Source organism: Palaemon carinicauda, chromosome 16, assembly GCF_036898095.1.
Source record: "Palaemon carinicauda isolate YSFRI2023 chromosome 16, ASM3689809v2, whole genome shotgun sequence".
NCBI lineage: Eukaryota > Metazoa > Arthropoda > Malacostraca > Decapoda > Palaemonidae > Palaemon > Palaemon carinicauda.
Window position 1 is genome coordinate 68,775,640 of NC_090740.1, and position 21,578 is coordinate 68,797,217.

At 34.6% G+C, this 21,578-nt stretch overlaps 2 protein-coding genes across 3 annotated transcripts in view; one reads left to right on the forward strand and one right to left on the reverse strand.

Annotated features, from left to right (window-relative positions):
- The window catches only part of LOC137655058 (annexin-B12-like), a 112,695-nt gene that overhangs the window by 66,774 nt on the left and 24,343 nt on the right, over positions 1–21,578 (reverse strand). The gene's annotated exons all lie outside the window — the stretch shown is intronic.
- The window catches only part of LOC137655762 (uncharacterized), a 5,898-nt gene continuing 2,282 nt past the window's right edge, over positions 17,963–21,578 (forward strand). Inside the window, exons 1-3 of one of the 2 annotated variants that reach the window (XM_068389872.1) lie at positions 17,963–18,657; positions 19,064–19,662; positions 20,065–21,578. The exon at positions 20,065–21,578 is cut by the window's right edge and continues 2,282 nt beyond it. In XM_068389872.1, the coding sequence (XP_068245973.1) occupies positions 19,065–19,662; positions 20,065–21,122 (1,656 nt within the window). In that variant the 5' untranslated portion in view covers positions 17,963–18,657; position 19,064 and the 3' untranslated portion in view covers positions 21,123–21,578. The remainder of the gene's footprint in view (positions 18,658–19,063; positions 19,663–20,064) is intronic. The other variant, XM_068389873.1, reaches the window with a different exon arrangement.

Genomic DNA, 21,578 nt, shown 5'->3' on the forward strand with positions numbered 1-21,578 from the left:
ATAATAATAATAATAATAATAATAATGATAATAATAATAATATTCTGTCCATAGCTCTTTGAGTTGTAACTAGCTCATGTTCTAAGGTTTTAAGAATGCTCCAAGTTTCTGATACATAAGTTACTACAGGTAGGACCATCTGATTAAATAGTTTTCTTTATAAAGAAAGTGGCATTTTAATTTTCATAATCTCATTTTGTTTACCAAAAGGTTTTCATTCCATTCCAGGATACGTAAATGTGTGATCCCACCTTATCATTAAGTAATGATATTTGCAAATTAGTTACTCTGGACCAAGACCCAAAAACTGTCTCTCAAAAGAACAAATAGCAAAACAACCTAAAAACTGTTAATGCACTAAGCGGACACCAAAGAATTCTGTTCCCAGACCCCTTTGATTAACTTTGACCTCGGTTCCAGTCGATAACTTGGTCCACATGATCCCACAAATTATCACGCCGTATGCGATACGATCACATGTCATGGCCCGCATGAAATAAAAGTATGTTTGTGGGTCACGTTGTCCGACCCTAGCTGTATGTCTTGAAGAACGAACTCCTGTCATGACAACAACGGGGAACGAAGAATTTTAATGAGATTTAATGCAAACTGCAATGGGTATCAATGAACATTTGTACATAAAAGAGTTACGATGAGTCACATTGAAAAATTATAATTAGTTTTTGAATAACTTTCAGTGACTTGTACTTAATAAAAAAAAATCACTTGTCCAAGATAGAAAGAAAGTATTGTACGTGTATGCATGTAAGAACACATTAACAGTACAGAAATCCGTGCAAGAAGATAACATTTACGGTATATTCATATATCAAAAGCAGATTCGTGTTTGAACTTGTAGTATCGCTGTTACATTATTTTTTTTTTATTCATGTAGTTAGCCTTATTTTCAACTCTGCATATCTTTCCAAACTCTCTCTCTCTCTCTCTCTCTCTCTCTCTCTCTCTCTCTGTGGGAATTGTCGCTCAATAACCAATGAGAGGTGTTCCTTTCCATATCTTTTTTAAAAACTTGAATATACATTCGGAGGTGTTTCCCCCCCCCCTCTCTCTCTCTCTCTCTCTCTCTCTCTCTGTGGGAATTGCCTCTCAATAACCAATGAAAGGTGTTCCTTTTCCTTATCTTTTTTAAAAACTTGAATATACATTCGGAGGTGTTTCCCCCCCCCCTCTCTCTCTCTCTCTCTCTCTCTCTCTCTCTCTGTGGGAATTGCCTCTCAATAACCAATGAAAGGTGTTCCTTTTCCTTATCTTTTTTAAAAACTTGAATATACATTCGGAGGTGTTTCCCCCCCCCCCCCTCTCTCTCTCTCTCTCTCTCTCTCTCTCTCTCTCTGTGGGAATTGCTTCTCAATAACCAATGAAAGGTGTTCCTTTCCTTATCTTTTTTAAAAACTTGAATGTACATTTATAGGTGTTCCTCTCTCTCTCTCTCTCTCTCTCTCTCTCTCTCTCTCTCTGTGGGAATTGCCTCTCAATAACTAATGAAAGGTGTTCCTTTCCATATCTTTTTTAAAAACTTGAATATACATTCGGAGGTGTTTCCCCCCCCCCCCTCTCTCTCTCTCTCTCTCTCTCTCTCTCTCTGTGGGAATTGCCTCTCAATAACCAATGAAAGGTGTTCCTTTTCCTTATCTTTTTTAAAAACTTGAATATACATTCAGAAGTGTTCCTCTCTCTCTCTCTCTCTCTCTCTCTCTCTCTCTCTGTGGGAATTGTCTCCCAATAACCAATGAAAGGTGTTCCTTTTCCTTATCTTTTTTAAAAACTTGAATATACATTCAGAGGTGTTCCTCTCTCTCTCTCTCTCTCTCTCTCTCTCTCTCTGTGGGAATTGCCTCTCAATAACCAATGAGAGGTGTTCCTTTCCTTATCTTTTTTAAAAACTTGAATATACATTCGAGTTTTACTGTATGCTGGTGAGTCCCCTTCTGTGATCCGAGAAATGAGCGGATTTAACGCGGATAACAAAAGGCTATCGAGTGCAATATAGTACAAGTTTTCGTGAATAGTTGGTGATTAGTTTGAGGTCAGAAAAGTGGAATAAAACGTCGACATAGGATAGTTATCTTCTGAACTACTAAAAATCTGAACAAGATGTCAGGCTATAACACAGGCAAGGCATGGAGGGATATTGCTGCAATCAGCAAGAGTAAATTCCATGAGTTGGCACAACAAGAATTAGACCTCTTGATAACAGAGGTCGCTAATAGCTCCAACCAGTGTGACGAAAAAATATTCTCAAACATATTTAAACAATATGATCATACAAACTGGAGCAAGTCTGTGGAAAACATCATCAAAATAATAAAAGAAATACCAAAGAAGATCCAGGTGATAAAGAGACTTATAAAGAAAGTTTACATCAATCAGTACATTCCATCAAAGAACAATAAGAAGTCCAATATGGTGAATATGCTGATTGATGCATTAGGAAAAAGAATGCTAAAATGGTGCAATACATGTATGATGTGGAACAGCATTGTTAATCCGCAACAACTGATTAGGAAATGTGATGCATGACATGTACCAACACACCCTACTTGCGCTGAAGTACAACAAAAAATGAATAATAAAGACTCAAAGGTATTCTGCTCAACATGCTTAGTCTGGATAGAAAATATGATTAAGTCGAGACTGAATCTGCAAATAGTTGAAGAAAAAGAAGAAGAAGAAGAAGAAGAAGAAGAAGAAGAAGAAGAAGAAGATAAAAATGAACAGGATATGTGTAAGGATGCAGAGAAAATCATTAATACAACATATGTTGCCATTCAGTAACATGCTTACGAAGAAATAAATTATCAGATGGAAACAAATAATAGACCCAAGAGATTCTACCCAGACCTACATACTTTTAGGGAAGAGCAAGAAAAAGAAAAAAAGAAAAGAAAAATATAGTCTGTAATTCAATGAAAAGAGGGAATTGCAGATTTGGCAAAAGATACTACTACAAGCACCCAAAGATATGCCATAATTATGAAATATATGGTAAATGTGCATATTTAGATGGATATGGAGACGAATGCAGAGATCTCCATCCAAAAATATGTAAAAACCCGAAAGAAGGAAAAGGATGCAAATTAAAAAAAAAATGTCGAAATATGCATCCTGCAACCATTCAAAAGCAAACAGACAAAAAAAAAATGAAACAAAAAATGAAACAAAAAAAAGATACAAAAAAAAAAGCTGAGTATATACAGCGCTATGCACAAAAGGCCCCAAGATACGATACCTTTCAACCCAAATATGCACAATTAGAGCCCAACTACAAAGAATGCATCTATAATGCCAGGGCTGGTGCAGATATGGGGATAATTGCAAAACACAAAAATAAATATGAAGGCGAAAGAGCAAATATGATGGAAAAGTTGGAATTTTTAATGGCAGAATTCCTGGAAATGAAGAAAAGAACATCATATCAGAACAGGAAGGAAACATGGGAGAATCCATATTATCATCAATATTAGATAATGGGGATGAAACACAAACCATCATAGTGATGAATGCACAGGGTTTAGTCATGAGTAACTCTAAAAGGAAAATAGAGTTCTTAGAAGAACTAGCCTAAATTGAAAAAAAAGATATATTAATATAAGTGAAACATGGTATTCCTAAGAGACTGGCAGTGATGACCAGATAAAGGGTTTCCAAACATATAGATCAGACAGAACAAATAGGAATCAAGGGGGAACCGCAATATATAGAAGAGACATAAATGAAGGAAAAGTCTGTGAAAAATACAGCAACACAGAATCTGAATTGATTGCGGTAGAATTTGAAATATGAAAAATTAGTGAATATTGTAGTTTACAGACCCCCAAATACTAAGGAGTTTGACATAATAATAGGAAGAATAGATGATATATGTAGAAACTATAAAGACTGGAATATACTCCTATCCAGAGATATTAACTTTCCTTTCGTGAATTGGAAAGAATGGATAGAAGAAAGTGGTTGTATATATGCACATAAAAAAAGAGAGTAATAGTAGAGCAAAAAATAAGAGGCAATTTGAAAAGCTTCAAGATATGCTATTAGAACATAATATACAACAAATAAACCACATTCCAACAAGAAAGGACAAGGTCCTAGATTTAGTACATGTGAATGAGGTGAATTATGTTAAAGAAATAATAGTATATAACACAGGAATTTCAGACCACCATGTCATAGAATTAATAGTCCATTCCAAAGCAAGTGAACGCAGAAATAAACGAAGCACAAAACGATGGGAAGGATATGAAAAATATAATTTTTATGCAGAATAAAAGATTATGCAATCGAAAGAAAATGAAAAAGGGACTTAGAAGAAAGGACACTTCAAAATATCAAGAAAAACCCCAATGTACTTTACTCCTATGCAAAAAAGATGAATAAAGGGATATAAGAAATACGCTCTCTAAGAATAGAAGGACGGTTAACGAACAAAAAAAAGGAAATATGCAACATATTAACAGAAACATATAAGAGTGAATTCAAGCCAAGAATTCGAAGGAGAATCATGAAACAAATGAGAGAAGAAATTGTTGAATATCTAACAGATATAGATATTAATGAAGCAGATATTGTGCAGGCTATAAGCGAAATTAAAAATGGATCGGCGGCCGGCCCAGATGGAGTTCCAGTGATTTTATTAAGAAAAACTGCACACATTATCGCGAAGCTGCTTGCAATACTGCTAAGACAAAGTGTAGATATGAGCGAGATATATGTTAAACATAAATTAGCATATATAACCCATATTTTCAAAAGTGGATCAAGACTAGAGGCAAGCAATTATAGACCTGTAAGTCTAACATCACATATGAAAGTGTATGAGAGGGTAATAAAAAAGAAAATAATGAATTATTTGGTTAAGAATAATCTATCTAATATAGGATAACACGGTTTTGTGCCCGGAAAAAGTGCACAAACACAACTGATAGCACACTATGAAAACATATACAGAAATATGATAATTGAAAAAGACACATATGTGGTCTATCTAGATTTTGCAAAAGCCTTTGATAAGATAGACCATAATATATTAGAGAAAAAAAGGAGAAAGCATAATATTGTGGGAAAGATAGGAAAATGGGTAAAAGAATTTCTGCAAAGCAGAAAACAGATAGTGGTTGCAAATGACGAGAAATCAGATGAAGCTCAGGTAATATCTGGCGTGCCATAGGGTACGGTATTAGCTGCACTGCTGTTTGTTATTATGATCCCAGACAAAGACTGTAATCTTAAAGACTCTGTTGTGAGAAGTTTCGCCGATGACAAGAATAAATAGAGAAATTACTTGTGATGAAGATAGGAAGTCACTACAAAGAGATCTAAACATAATATATGAATGGGTGGAGATAAATAGGATGGTATTCAACTCGGGTAAATTCGAATCGGTAAACTATGGAAGCAGAGAAGGAATGGTATATGCATGCAGGGGACCAAATAACGAGACAATCACAAACAAGGAAGCAATTAAAGACCTTGGTACAATGTTAAGCAGGAATCTGTTATGCAACGACCAAATAGCAACGCTGTTGGCTAAATGTAAAGCAAAATTTGGAATGATATTCATACACTTTAAAACAAGAAAAGCTGAACACATGATTATGCTTACCAAAACTTATGTACATAGTACACTCGAGTACTGCAATGTGATATGGTACCCACACTACCAAAAGGATATTGCACAAATAGAGAGTGTACAAAGGTCCTTTACTGCTAGAATAGAAGAAGTTAAGGACCTTAACTACTGGGAAAGACTGCAATTTTTAAAACTATACAGTCTAGAAAGGAGAAGAGAACGCTATATGATAATACAAGAACGGAAATAAACATCATGGAGCTAAAAATATCAGAAAGAGCAAGCCGAGGTAGATTAATAGGGCCCAAAACTATACCAGGAAAACTAAGGAAGGCGCACAGGACATCAATCCACTATGCACCAGCATCAATAATGCAGCGACTACTTAATGCGCTGCCAGCTCATCTAAGAAGCATATCAGGAGTGAGCGTAGATGTGTTTAAGAATAAGCTCGATAAATACCTAAGATGCATCCCAGACCATCCAAGACTCGAAGATGCAAAATACCTCGGAAGATGCATTAGCAACACTCTGGTGGATATACGAGGGGCCTCACACTGAGGGACCTGGGAGAACCCAAACATAGAATAAGGCAATAAGGTAAAGCTCTCTCTCTCTCTCTCTCTCTCTCTCTCTCTCTCTCTCTCTCTCTCTCTCTCTATGTGTGTGTGTGTGTGTGGAATTACCTCTCAATAACCAATGAGAGGTGTTCCTTTCCTTATCTTTTTTAAAAACTTGAATATATATTCGGAGGTGTTCCCTCCCCCCTTCTCTCTCTCTCTCTCTCTCTCTCTCTCTCTCTCTCTCTCTCTCTCTCTGTTAATTACCTCAAAATAACCAATGAGAGGTGTTCCTTTCCTTATCTTTTTTAGAAACTCGAATAACCACTCAGAGGTGTTCCCCCACCAATCTCTCTCTCTCTCTCTCTCTCTCTCTCTCTCTCTCTCTCTCTCTCTCTCTCTCTGTGTGTGGAAATTACCTCTCAATAACCAATGAAAGGTTTTCCTTTCCTTATATTTTTTTAAAAACTTGAATAATCATTCAGAGCTCTCTCTCTCTCTCTCTCTCTCTCTCTCTCTCTCTCTCTCTCTCTCTCTCTCATATTAAAAACCCAAATAACCACTAGGAGTATGTAGGACCTATCTAGTAATGGATGTTCAATAAAGGCAGAAGTATTGGGACTTACGTCACTCCTCGTTTTATGGAAAACGTCTTTATACTGGTTTGGGATTAAATCCCCCCAGCTTTTCACAAAACTCATATAAAGCAAATTCAATTAAGATAATAAATAGAGTACGTAATGTGTCTAATTTGAGACTTTCATCTTGACAGGTTTCCTTCCTTAGTTATTTCATTTATAACTCGTATCCTCGTAGGATTTTTGATAAAAGGTTTATTAGTTTTTCAATAACATTTAAGTAATTTCTAAAGTAGGTTTTGTTCTAAACCTGTGTGTACAGAACTAACCCCCACCATGAAAATTACTAAGATGCATAAAATTACCTGAGCATATTAATTAAGTAGTCAAGAAGAAATTCACGAGAAATTTTAGAGCATAATTTCCTTCAAGTTATTACAAGATCTGTTTTCACTACCTATTTTCTATGAGGCCTGTTCGTTACACGTTGCTTCCAGCTGGCGGGGGCCAAAAAAAAATTTTGGAATTGGAACTAAAGTTTCGATACACCACCAAGAATGTGACTCCCAACAGTTTCAATGTGTAAACTGCACTAAGTTGAACAAATCAAATGATCATATGATGAACTCAAGACATTGGAAGGCATATAACTTGGAATTTAAGATATTAGCATAAAATACAGACCTTGGATGCAAAGGATGTCATAAGCTGCGACGATGTAAATATACGATATGTTGTAATAAAACTATTCAAATTCGAGAATTGATAAATGAGAAATATTTTGATATATAAGTATTATCTGAGGCATAATCAAATGACTTCGACAAGGCTAAGATTCATGAAATGATCCCCCACAGAACACATGCTTTCTTTCATACTTCGAGAAAGGGTAAGCTAGGAAGGGGAATCGACATCTAAATTCATAAAAGCTTCTAATCCCAAGATGATAAAATAGAACTAAAATAATAAGTTTTGGATACATGTAAATAAACTTAACGCACAAAATTACAAAAAATATCCATTGTAACCGCTAGAGAGTTATTGGGTCCTTTGACTGGCCAGACAGTGTTACATTGGATCCTTCTCTTTGATTACGGTTCATTTTCCCTTTGCCTACACATACACCGAATATTCTGGCCTATTCTTTACATATTCTTCTCTGTCCTCATACACCTGACAACACTGAGATTGTCAAACAATTCTTCTTCACCCAAGGGGTTAACTACTGCACTGTAATAGTTCAGTGGCTATTTTCCTCTTGGTAAGGGTAGAAGAGACTCTTTAGCTATGGTAAGCAGCTCTTCTAGGAGAAGGACACTCCAAAATCAAACCATTGTTCTTTTGTCTTGGGTAGTGCCATAGCCTCTATACCATGGTGTTCCACTGTCTTGGGTTAGAGTTCTCTTGCTTAAGGGTACATTCGGGCACACTATTCTATCTACTTTCTCTTCTCCTTGTTTTGTTAGATTTATAGTTTATATAGGAAATATTTATTTTAATGTTGTTACTATTCTTTAGAATATTTAATTTTTCCTTGTTTCCTTTCCTCACTGGGCTATTTTCCCTGTTGGGACCCCTGGGCTTATAGCATCCTGCTTTTCCAACTAGGGTTGTAGCTTAGCATTTAATAATAATAATAATAATAATAATAATAATAATAATAATAATAATAATAATAATAATAACAGTTTACAAACTATCGAGAACAAATGCTAATATTATTATGTAAAAAATTCAATTAGTTATCTGTGGAGACTTCAATTTTAGGAAGGGTAACGCATCAAATCATGATCCTTCAGCATTTCGTGAGTCATTAGAATCATATCAACTGGTTTATAATGTTGATTGTGTAACTACTTTAGGCATACGTTGAACCTAGTTTTAAGTGATGGAATGTACAATATTGTATCAGATATAAATGTGGACCAAAAGTGCACTATCTTTTCAGTGCACAAATTTACTACTTTTAGATTACATTCACAGAAATTTGCAGCGCTGAATAAAATAAGATTTACAGCACAGTCCATATGGGATGTCTATAAATCAAGGGCTAACTTGAAAACCCTATCACTTGTCCAAAAAGTCGTCATTATGACTACCGAACGGAAACCCCACAACCTCGATATCATCGCCGTTATCATAACACCGTGAAGGACATTGTCTGTGGCTGCTAACGTGTCATGTAATTCACTAATACAAAATATTTTGCATTAAATACGCAAATTAACTTTCTCTACTGCTGCGTAGCCAGCAATAAATGCATGATATATATTTGCGATGTCATATAAATGATTTTCTATTCTGTTGAGGTGGTAACTTAAAAACAGGGGGTTGGGGTTGGGGACCTTGAAACCGGTTTCAAGATACCGGGGAGACAAATTTAAGCATATATACTGTATATGTATATGTATATATATATATATATATATATATATATATATATATATATATATGTATATATATACTGTATTTATATATGCATATATATATAAATATAACTATATATATATACGTCTTATTTATAACTGTAATCGAACAGTTTAACATGTTTTTTCAAAAAGGCCCATAAAAGAAACACAGGAAATATGAATAAATCACACTATATTTCGGTCAATAAACATCGACCCTCTTCAGGATGTAAAGTACAAGTGAGAATTACAGTGGAGAGTGACGGTTTATATATGAAAGCAAAAGGGTGTGTTCAATTGTTCTATAGTTGTTATAATTGCTGGAAGGATTAGCCAAATTTAATTACATCCAGGTGCGTGTTCTTATTGTTGAGCCCCTTGGAGGAAGTCTTGACCTCTGATGCAGGTCTGGTGGTCGGTCTCCGTGGATTATCTTCTTAATGATAGGGTTGAGAAGAGTATTGTCCACTGTGTCAGCTTTCCATTGGCCCCCAGATAGGTTTATTGTGTTTGATTGATTTATGATGGCTGATTCCTGGATTTTCCTTTTGTATATATATATATATATATATATATAATATATATTATATATATATATATATTATCTATATATATTATATATATATATATATATATATATATATATATATATATATATATATATATATATATATATATATATATATATATATGTATATATATATATATGAATATATATATATATATATATATGTATATATATATATATATATATATATACATACATACATACTCAGGCACACTATTATATCTTATTTTTTTTTCTTCCTCTTGTTTTTTTGAAATGGTGTGTTGGGCAGGCTTAATAGAAGGGCCATGGATGCCTGGTGGTTTATCAAGAGGTTGTCTTTTCCTTTTTCTGATTCTTTTTCTTCTCAAAACCATCCTTACTGTCCTCCCTTCAGTTGAAGTGGCTCTCCTGGAGGGTATTTAGCCTTGCATGGTGTATCGGCTCCTCCATGTTGACCAGTTTTTCCGACTTTTTACTATAGTCTATGGGTATCATCAATCCCTTTGTTTATAATTCTGTACGTATTGTTTTTGTTATAATTCTTGTTAATCTAGTTTTTAAGTATGATGTCTCTTTTTTATTTCTATTAATTCTTATGCGGTCTGGAGACATTGAGCGAAATCCGGGACCAGTACGTCCTAGATTTCGTCAATGTCGTCTTCTGTATTGCAATATTCGTGGTCTTCATGCAAATATCCAAGACCTTACAGTTGCGTCCAGACAGTATGATATTCTTTCGTGCTCAGAAACTTTGGTTTTTAATATGAGGCACTCATCTGAGCTCCTTATAACTGGTTTTAAGAAGCCAATAATGTTGAAACGTGATGCCATCCCTAGGGCCAGGGGAATGGTGGTGTATATTAGGACAGAGTACCCTGCTTCTCATAAGTCCTGCTATCAATGTGGATGTCATGAGATTCAGGTAATAAAAGTTTGTGGCAGGCATAACAACTTTTATTTATGTTCGATCTACCGGAATCCAGACATGGATGATTCTATCTTTGATTGTCTTCTTACCATTATGGCTAAGATACAAGAAGATGATAGAAAGGCTTCTTTTGTCTTTGTTGGTGATTTTAATGCTCACCATAGGGAGTGGTTAAGTTCTATCTCTCCTACCGATCGCCATGGCTTAAGAGCTTTAGACTTTGCCTCAGAATCAGGCTGTGAGCAAATCATAAATGAAGCTACTCACAGGTCTGGTAATTGCTTGGACCTTGTATACACTGACTCCCCTGGCGTTATAACTGGTAAGGTTGGTTCTCCAGTCGGGACATCTGATCATGCCTTGATTTCATTATTAGTGAAGACTGAGCAGCCTGTCCCTGATATATCATATTCTTGTAAAATTTATATGAAATCCCAAGCAGACTGGAATGGGATTTTACATGATCTTTTGTGCTTGAATTGGTCACAACTATATAATAGTGTAGATCCTGTTGTCCCTTTGAATGAGAATCTAGTCAACATAATTGATAGGCGTATCCCTTCTCGTGTGCTAAGGTACCGAGTGAAGGACAAACCGTGGTTCAATGATGATTGTAGACGTGCTTTTTTGGAGAAGCAGGAGGCCTATCAACTTTGGAAGGGTAACAGATCAGATTTGACCTGGAACAACTATACTCAGCTTCGAGCTTTTGCTCAGAGAGTTTATGCCTCAACTGAAAAGGAGTACAATTTAACCATAAAAGAAACACTTTCTGGTACAACTCAGGAACATAAATGGTGGTCTACCCTTAAATCTGCACTCTTTGGTGTAGATGCAACAGTTCCTCCTTTACTTAAACCAGATGGCTCAGTCACTCACTGTCCAAAGGAAAAGGCAACCCTTTTGGCTGATGTTTTTGACAGTAAACAGAGTAATGAAAAACTTGAACTTCCTCATTCCTGTTTTCCTGAGGCTAAACTAACTAGTTTAGCTTTTCGATCTCGTGAGATTAAAGCTCTGTTGATGGACCTTGATGCTTATGGAGGTGTAGACCCAAATGGTATTTTTCCTTTGTTTTTTATAAAGACAGCAGATTTCTTAGCTCCAAAGTTATCTGTTATTTTGCGCAAGTTAACAAGAAGAGGAGTTTTTAGCACTAGTTGGAGAATTGGTAATGTTACTCCTCTATGTAAATGTGTTTGTGGTAGCTCAAGTCCCACTGATTACCGCCCAATTTCCATAACTCCCATATTATCTAAAGTTTTTGAACGTCTTCTGGCAAAACGTCTTAATAGGTTTGGTGAAGGTAATCATCTACTCCCTAGTTTGCAATTTGGTTTTCGTAAAGGCCTTGGAGCATGTGATGCCCTTCTTACAATCTCCAATGCTGTACAGAAATCCCTTGATTGTGGTCGGGAAGTTCGTATGATTGGCCTTGATTTTAGTGCTGCCTTTGACCGTGTTAATCATGAGGCCCTTGTTTTCAAACTGAAACAGTTGGGAGTGGGTGGGTCGTTTCTTAGCATTATTACTGATTTTTTAAGTAATAGATCTCAAAGAGTTGTTGTTGATGGGCACCATAGTGATTATAGGAATGTGATATCCGGTGTTCCACAGGGTAGTGTTCTTGGCCCATTACTTTTCATACTATATACACATGACATGTGGTTTGGCCTAGAAAACAAGCTTGTTGCATATGCAGATGATGCTACTCTCTTTGCATCAATTCCATCCCCTGAATGTAGATCTAGGGTTGGTGAATCCCTTAATAGAGATTTAGCTAGAATTAGTGCATGGTGCAAATTATGGGGTATGAAGTTGAATCCTAACAAAACTCAAAGTATGATTGTAAGTAGGTCAAGGACGGTGGTTCCTCAACACCCGGATCTCAGTATTGATAATGTTTCTTTAAATATGTATGACTCTTTCAAAATTTTAGGTGTGATTCTCGACAGTAAATTTACTTTTGAGAAACATATAAGGTCTGTGTCTTCTTCAATTTCACAAAAAATAGGCTTATTGAGAAAGTCTTTCAAGATTTTCGGTGATCAATCTATTTTGAAGAAGTGTTTTAATTCTTTCATTCTACCTTGTTTTGAGTATTGTTCTCCTGTCTGGTCTTCAGCTGCTGATTCTCATCTTAATTTGTTGGACAGAAACTTACGGTCTATTAAATTTCTTATTCCTGATCTAGATATTAATCTCTGGCACCGTCGTTCAATTAGTTCATTATGTATGTTGCATAAGATTTTTCACAACTCTGACCATCCTTTACATTCAGATCTCCCTGGACAATTCTATCCTGTTCGTAATACTAGGCAGGCAGTTAATTCTAATAGCCAGGCCTTCTCCATCACGAGGCTCAATACTACGCAGTACTCTAGAAGTTTTATTCCAGCTGTGACCAAGTTGTGGAATGATCTTCCTAATCGGGTGGTTGAATCAGTAGAACTTCAAAAGTTCAAAGTTGGAGCAAATGCTTTTTTGTTGACCAGGCGGACATAGTCTTTTTATAGTTTATTTATGACATATTTGTTTTTGATGTTGTTGATAGTTTATTATATGACATGTCTGTTTTGACGTTGTTTATTTTAGAATGATTTATTGTCAATTTGTTCTCTTCATTTATTTATTTCCTTATTTCCTTTCCTCACTGGGCTATTTTCCCTGTTGGAGCCCCTGGGCTTATAGCATCTTGCTTTTCCAACTAGGGTTGTAGCTTGGATAGTAATAATATATATATATATATATATATATATATATATATATATATATATATATATATGTATATATATAGAAGTCTCATTTGAGACTTTATGCAAATAATATGCATATGTATGTATATATATACTATATATATAATATATAAATATATATATATATATATATATATATATATATATATAAATGAATACACACACACACATATATATATATATATATATATATATATATATATATATATATATATATATATATATAAATGAATACACACACACACACACACACACACACACATATATATATATATATATATATATATATATATATATATATATATATATATATATATTTGATTTACAGCAATTCTCAAACGATCATGTCCAGATTTGAACCTTTTATCATTCCCGAAATAATATTTTAGTTTTTCAAAAGAATGAATATCAAAAATTATTAGAGACCAAGAAGCAAAGAGTTCATAGCAAGATAACTGTCATATTCACACAGCTGCTGTTGAAAATGGCACTAAATTCTATATCAACTAAAATGTTTGTACATTGTCTGTCATAGAGCCTAAAAATTTCTCTAATCTATCATGCATATGTTCATAATGAATATAGTAAAAATGCAAAAAAAAAAAAAAAAAAGGTTATTTAACATATAGTTGAATTGTTTTGTCTTCTCATCTTCACTAAGACACTAACGTTGATGTAGTTATCCATAGGTTTTCTAGTATGATCCAGCAGAAAGTACATCACCGTAATTATTTACATGGCGTAGACATGAGTCAAGTGTGACATTCATCAATTGCATATTTGATTTGTTTTTTGTTCTTAAGTCTTTGTACTATAATCAGGAGTGATCAATTATAAACACAATTCTACCTTTTTATGTTTGCACAAGATGATATAAATGTAGACTATTTGGTATTACTTTTAATGGTGGTCACAACACTGCTAAAGTAACAATTACGTAATATCATATTGTTATGGCTATTTAGGAGATATTGCGTCCTAATTTTCAAAACTTTTCTTCATACTATAGAATAAAATCAATTTACTTGACGCATTAATCAAGACTATATTACCCATGTGACTACCTGAATAATTTACTGTGTCCAACACATGGCCTTGTTAAGGTAATATAGGCAGCAACATGTTGTGTCATGTTTAATATGTGATACCTATTACTCTATGATTGATGACGTGATAATGACAAACACAGTTCCAAGCTATCGTTTTTAACATATTTTTTCAAGTGAAATGTGTTATATGGCCAAATTCTCTCTCTCTCTCTCTCTCTCTCTCTCTCTCTCTCTCTCTCTCTCGTCCATTAGCTATAATTGCTTTTACATCGATTACTTATAGTTTACTCCATAGAGTGTTCGTCATTACTTGACCCTCTTAAGCAAAGTTCGTGAGAAGTGGGAAGATTCAACTTTCATTTTTTCATATTGTAATTTCATCAAGAACAAGTTTTTACATAATATTGTAATTATAGTAAGGGGGTTGGGGCTGCTGTCCTCCCCTTACATTTTGTATATAAAAGTCTTAAGAGTAGATACAATAAACAAAATAATTAGTGTGTAAATAAAATTCGGCGAGATTAGTTTCCTCTTAACTGAAACCCTGTCTTTGAAATAATAATAATAATAATAATAATAATAATAATAATAATAATAATAATAATAATAAACATTAGCAAAAGATATGTTATGAGTATAAGGGAAAATGTTTAAGTAAAAGATTAAAGAATTATCTTAGGACAAAAAAAAAAAAAAAAAAAAAAAAAAGAATTTTAAATGATTAACGAGGAGTGACTTTAGCCAAGAGAATGAATGGTATACAGCTTGAATTCTTAACAGACTATGTTTTGCAGCAAAGATACTTTAGTTGCCCTAGGTAACATTGATTGGTGGCAAGGAAATAACTGTCTGAACAACGAACGCCCTCTCTACAAACATCATTCTTGAAATTCCATGGAGTTTGTATTGTCTCCCCTCAACACCCCATGACCCTCAACATTCCACAGAACATGAAGCAGTATACCTGAAAATTAATGTTTAAACGTCCTCATTTCAGAAGATAAAAGATTGTTAGTTAGGTGTACAGTAGGGTCCAAGTAAATTCCGGCCTATTAGGGAATTCTTTATACTCATAGTAACGCTGATTGTATTCCTGCTTATGTTTAACCTTACAGCTGCTCTCCTTAGCGACCAAACACTCGGTCACCAAAACACAGCCCAGATAGGTATTCTTACAACCACGATCGCTCACAAACACACAGCCTCGATTACTGTGCATAATATTTAACATATGGACGTATTACCTGACACACAAGTTGGGCAGAAAAAATGGATCGAAGATTTTGCGCCCACAGTTAAGGAATAATCACGTCTTAGAGAGAATGAGATAGTTCAAGAAGTGGAGAGAGAGGCGTGTAGTTGCTCTAAATTCCAAAGTATGTAGAAGTGCAATTAGACACTCAGGTATCACGAGCTGTCTTGTCTAAACGAGAAATTTTATCTGTAATATAATGTACAGAGATCATTCTAGCGTGCTTTAACGGTCGATTTATGGACTATACTATCCTTTAGTTTACATACTATTTTTTATAGCATCTGATAACGATTCTTTACGGGAAATAATTGCGACCGCTACGGTCTCCAATGATCCTTTAAATAACCATTGTTTTATAAGTATAGAGCCTCCCTCGCTTACAAACGTGCAATTATTCCTGTCAGAATGTGATCTAGATTATTTTCTTGATTGACAAGATTGACCAGAGCCCCTTCTTCTTAAAAACATAACCATCATCTCATTGTCATCTAAATTATGAAGGAAGAACGATGATATCCTTCTTAATATGTGACATAGTTTCACCATTACTTAGAGCACAAAGCCCTCTTGAACCCGTCATGCATCATTATCGATTCTCAGTTAACCACCCAAAGTAACAGGTTAAACCGGCCATAACATTCTGTACTGAATAGAGCCAATTTACGAACCTTGCTATATACAACGCAGTGTGTATCCCCATATAGTCTTACGAAAAATAAAGGCCACTTTTAGACTTCAGACAAGTGGCTCTCTCTCAGGAATCTGTATTGACGGTACCATGGTCTGAGTTTTGGGACGGCACGTTTTGTCCTTATTGTCAGGACTCCTTCCAGACCCCTATTGTACATATACTTATGTACTTATTGTACTTATTCAAAGAAAAACAATTAAATTTATTTTATATCGAATTGAAATTCCATCAGAAGTCTTGCATTAATAAACCATTTAATATAAATTTTCTAATGATGGTGTTTGTTAACTAATTTTTTTTTTCTTTTTACGGCTATGAATGTGCCATCTTAATAAGTAGGCATAGATGTATATTGTAATAACGAGTTGTTCACAAAGATATGGAAATGAGAAATTCATGCAACCGAATCTATGTGAAGCAACATTAAATTGTCTATTAAGTAGGCTATATACTGTACAGTATATCCAAAATATGTAAAAAAAAAAAAATACCAAACTCCATGCAATAGACATGATAGATGATGGTGATAGGTTATATCACTATTCGCTTTACTTGTAGAGGTGTTTCACAATACCTTACTGTCTTTTCTCCCCTATATTTTATTCTTACTACCACAATTACAATACCAGTGACTCCTGCTCACACGAAACTGTTCTGCATCTTTGAAATACATCCCTTTTAAACCAAACTTGCTTCGTAATATGATAGCATTTTAAACTTAATAAAACAAAATTTAAATACGGATAAAATGAATTTTCTACCTAGATTACTTCCTCGGATTTCGATGTTCTACATGAATCAAAAATGTTCAAAATCAAGTTTTAATGAGGTATCATACTTTACTCGTCAGTGATAATGCGTCCAAGATTTGTGAGTTCGATGGTAAACCTGACTGTAATTGACTTAGCTGAAACACTTACCAAATAACTTTGTTATTGTGTTGTGTACGGCATACACTTGTTTATAGGATTTAGTATTATGTTATGTTCAGCAACTAAAGCTTCATGGAACTTAGTATAATTCTATGTACAGTACCTATAACTTCGTGGAATTTGTATCTTGTTGTGTACAGTGTGCTGGATCTACAGGTTCGAGGAATTGTTATTATGGTGTGTACTACATCCACAGCTTCATGGACTTTACAATTACATGGGCGTAGGAGTAAGGATGGCTTGGTGGGGGAGTTCTTTTTGCCGAAAATTTACTTTTCTATCCTTTACTTCAGGAAAAAAATTAAAGGATATCAAACTGCATGATTTCAGTAACTAATTCTTCATAAGAATTAACATTCAAAAGCAATTTCTCTTAATAGAAAGTTTTTATTAACATGCATTTCTGTTAGAGTAATAACTTACTCTTCTTATATATATATATATTTGCATATATATATATTCATATATATATACACATATGAATATTATGTATATATATACATACATACATATATATATATATATATATATATATATATATATATATATATATATATATAATATAAATATATATATATATGTAATATATATATATATTATGACGGAACGTCATAATTATTAAAAAAAATGTAAAAATTATTAGTGTAAATATGATATTATCGGATGTTTATGTTCAACGCCATCTATTATCAGTTATGTTAACTATTCTACATTATCCTTGGTTTCTTTTCCTTAACTTAGTCATACAGATATTTGCATTCCTTAGCCTTCTTTGCACTTGTAATTTGTGTGTTTCTGGAGAGAACTATTTAGTGCAGTGTTGAAAACATCTCTTTCTTTTGTTTACTATAATTGTTTTTGTGTTTTGTGATATTACGTGTGAAAGTAATTATATTGGAATTTAAGTTTATTTATTTAAGTATTAAATTACGGATTGTCTTTAGTGTTTAATTAAGTTCCTGCTGGATTGGAGAGGTAATTAAAAGAGGTAATTAAAAGTGGTTAAAACAACAAGTGAAGCAGACAAAAAGAATAATATTTTTGTTGGTGGTGATATTTTAAATTTATGAGGGATAACTTGAGTGATAACAGACCAGTAACATCCCCAAACCTAGCCACCAGGTAAGTTTCACTCAAGCCCGTCATAAGTGGGGGCCTGTCCTGGGTTAATCTAGTCTTTTTGTTTGTGACTATTAAAGTATAAAGAAACTCAAGAGCATTGTTCATGAAAGTGATTTGTATTTTTATTGATGTATTTTTTTTTTGTTGTTTTCTTGCCAATCCAATCCAGCATTTCATATCACACGTACGCTGAATGGTTCTCTCACTCAAAATCGGTATCTGTAAAATAAAGGATATACTAGTAATCAAATATTAATTGGTTGGGTTCTGTGCTATGCTTAGCCTTCTTCTCCCGCCTTATTTTACGAGCCAAAATCAAGGTTCTCTTCTGCCATGAACACTTCTTACATGCATATTGTGCTAATCTAGATATCATGTTTGTGTGCTATCGTGAGACCTTCGATCACTAATTGATCTCGGCCTTTATGTTGGCCATCCAATTTTAGTTAATCCATTTTCAGACTGTATTTTATTTGCGGTCTCTTTAAAATTGTCTTGAGAAATTGTTGTAAACTTCATTATTTTTGACTGACATTTAGCTTATTTTTGGTGTCAAATGTGTGAATTATTTAAATTAATGGCATAACCTAGTGTGAATACAAAGCATTGATATAATCTCTCTAACATTACTTTTGGTAATCCTTCAGAATGTCGTTTAATTTGGAGAAGTTTATGAACGATATAAAAGGAGAAATTTTGACTTTACGTTATGCCAAGAAACAGGAATTATTGTCTGTAGCCCAGAGATGTGATCTTGAGGTCGATCCAAAATATGTGAAAGTTGTCATTATTGATAAAATCCTGCAATTCTTCATAGATGAGGGAATCTTTAAGGATGATGATGAGGACATCGATGAGTTGCGCTCCCTTACTGGAGCATATGCCACCCCTGGAATAGATCCGAAAATAGAACAGTTGCGTCTTCAATTACAATTGCAGAAAGAACAGAAAATGGCTGCACTAGAACTTCAAAAGCAACAGCAACTATTAGCATTAGAGTATGAACACAAGTGTAAATTGGCTGAACTAGAGATACAAAAAGAACAGAAGTCGGCAAATATACAGATTAAGCTGAAAACTGATGGAGAGATACCCAGTAAGTTCGACATACTCAAAGCTAAAAAGCTGCTTCCTGATTTTGATGAAAAGGACCCAGAGGTATTCTTTACAACGTTCGAAGACACTGCTAAAACCTTGAAGTGGCCTCAGGAGCAATGGGTAATGGTTGTCAGAAATCAGTTCAAAGGTAAGGCAGCATATGTAATCTCTCAGATGGTTGAAGTAAAGGAGTATGATGTGATTAAAAAGGCAGTTTTAGATGCTTATGCCATCACAGCTGAAGGTTATCGGCAACAGTTCCGGCACTTTTACAAAATGCCTTCACAAACTTTTGTTGAATTTTGCAGTGACAAAGTTAGGCAATTTACAAAATGGTTGCAAAAGACAGGTGTTTCAGATTTTGAATCCTTAAAAAATCTTATTCTAATGGAAGAGTTCATTAGGAAATTGCCAGGTAACATTGCTACTTTCATTCTGGAAAAGGGAGAAACCAACTTGTTGAAAGCAGCCAGTTTAGCTGATGATTACTACTCGATTCATAAAACATTTAAACCATTTAATAAGTCTACTTTTTCTCAATCATCCACAGCATATTGTTCCTACTGTAAGCAGGAAGGGCATCACATAGAGAACTGTCCTAATCCTTCGTGCAAGAAGTCTGATGTTGGAAAGAATTCTCCGAACCCTAATAGGAAGGATAATAAGAAAACTTTTCATGTTGCTGCTCAAGAACTTGATGGGGACGTCTTCAAACCTTTTACTTGTAAAGGCACCGTGAATGGTATTCCAGTTACTTGCTTAAGAGATACAGGATCCTCCCAAAGTGTGGTAGCTCTGCCTTCACAGGACTTCAAACTGAGACATGAGTATGTTACTGTTTCGGACCTCAGTACCACCAAATCCATGCCTTTGGCAGAGGTGAATTTACAGTGTCCTTACTATCAAGGTAATGTTTTAATTGCAGTTTCACGAGATCCTTTGCCTTGTTCATCTATCCAGCTTTTAATTGGTAATGATCTTGCAGGGGCCATTGTTAATCCAGTAGTATCTGATCCTGATATTCTTATAGAAAATGAATCAAATAAATTAAATAATGCTGTTATTCAAATGACATCAATTAAACCAATTGTTATAGATAGTGGAAATAGAGTAGAGAAGACATTAGACCTTATAAATATGACCAAATCAAATTTCAAGGACTTGCAAAATAAAGATCCTGTTCTTAAGGATCTTTGGAAGAAAGTTGCAGAGCCAGATGATCATCCCAAAACTCCTTACTTTTATCTTGATAATGATTTGCTTTTTCGACATTTTAGGTCCTCCAAATCACCAGCAACCACAACATGGTTTGACTGTCATCAACTGGTTCTACCACTCTCTCTAGTTCCAGCTCTTCTTGAATTAGCCCACTCTCATGTGAACCACTTTGGGGTCAACAAGACTTACTCTACCTTAGCTGAAGACTTCTTCTGGCCTGGGATGAAGAAGGACATTCAACAAATTATTAAAGCATGTCATCATTGCCAGACTACTGGCAAACCCAATGAGAGACTTCCACCAGCCCCTCTTCAGCCCATATCCGTACCAAAGTTTCCCTTTGAGAGGATTATCATAGACTGTGTTGGCCCAATGCCTAGGACTAAGTAAGGTAATGAGTATTTACTTACTGTTCTTTGCCCAACAACGAGATATCCCATAGCAGTGCCAATAAAAAATATAAATGCAAAAACTATAGTTGGTCAACTTGTCAAAATTTTCACAACCTATGGATTTCCAAAGACATTGCAATGTGATAGAGGCACAAACTTCACTAGTAAGCTTTTTCAACAAGCTATGAGAGAATTAAATATTCATAACATATATGCTTCTGCTTATCATCCCCAAAGTAACGGTGCTCTGGAAAGAGTTCACCAAACTATTAAAAACCTTCTTCGGAAGTACATGCAGGAAACTTCGGAACAGTGGGATAGAGATATTGATCTTCTGATGTATATTATAAGAAGTGTACCACAAGAGTCCACTGGAGTGTCTCCTTTCGAATTAATGTTCGGAAGAAAGCCCCGAACCACTCTCAGTATGGTGAAGGAAAATCTAATTCATAAC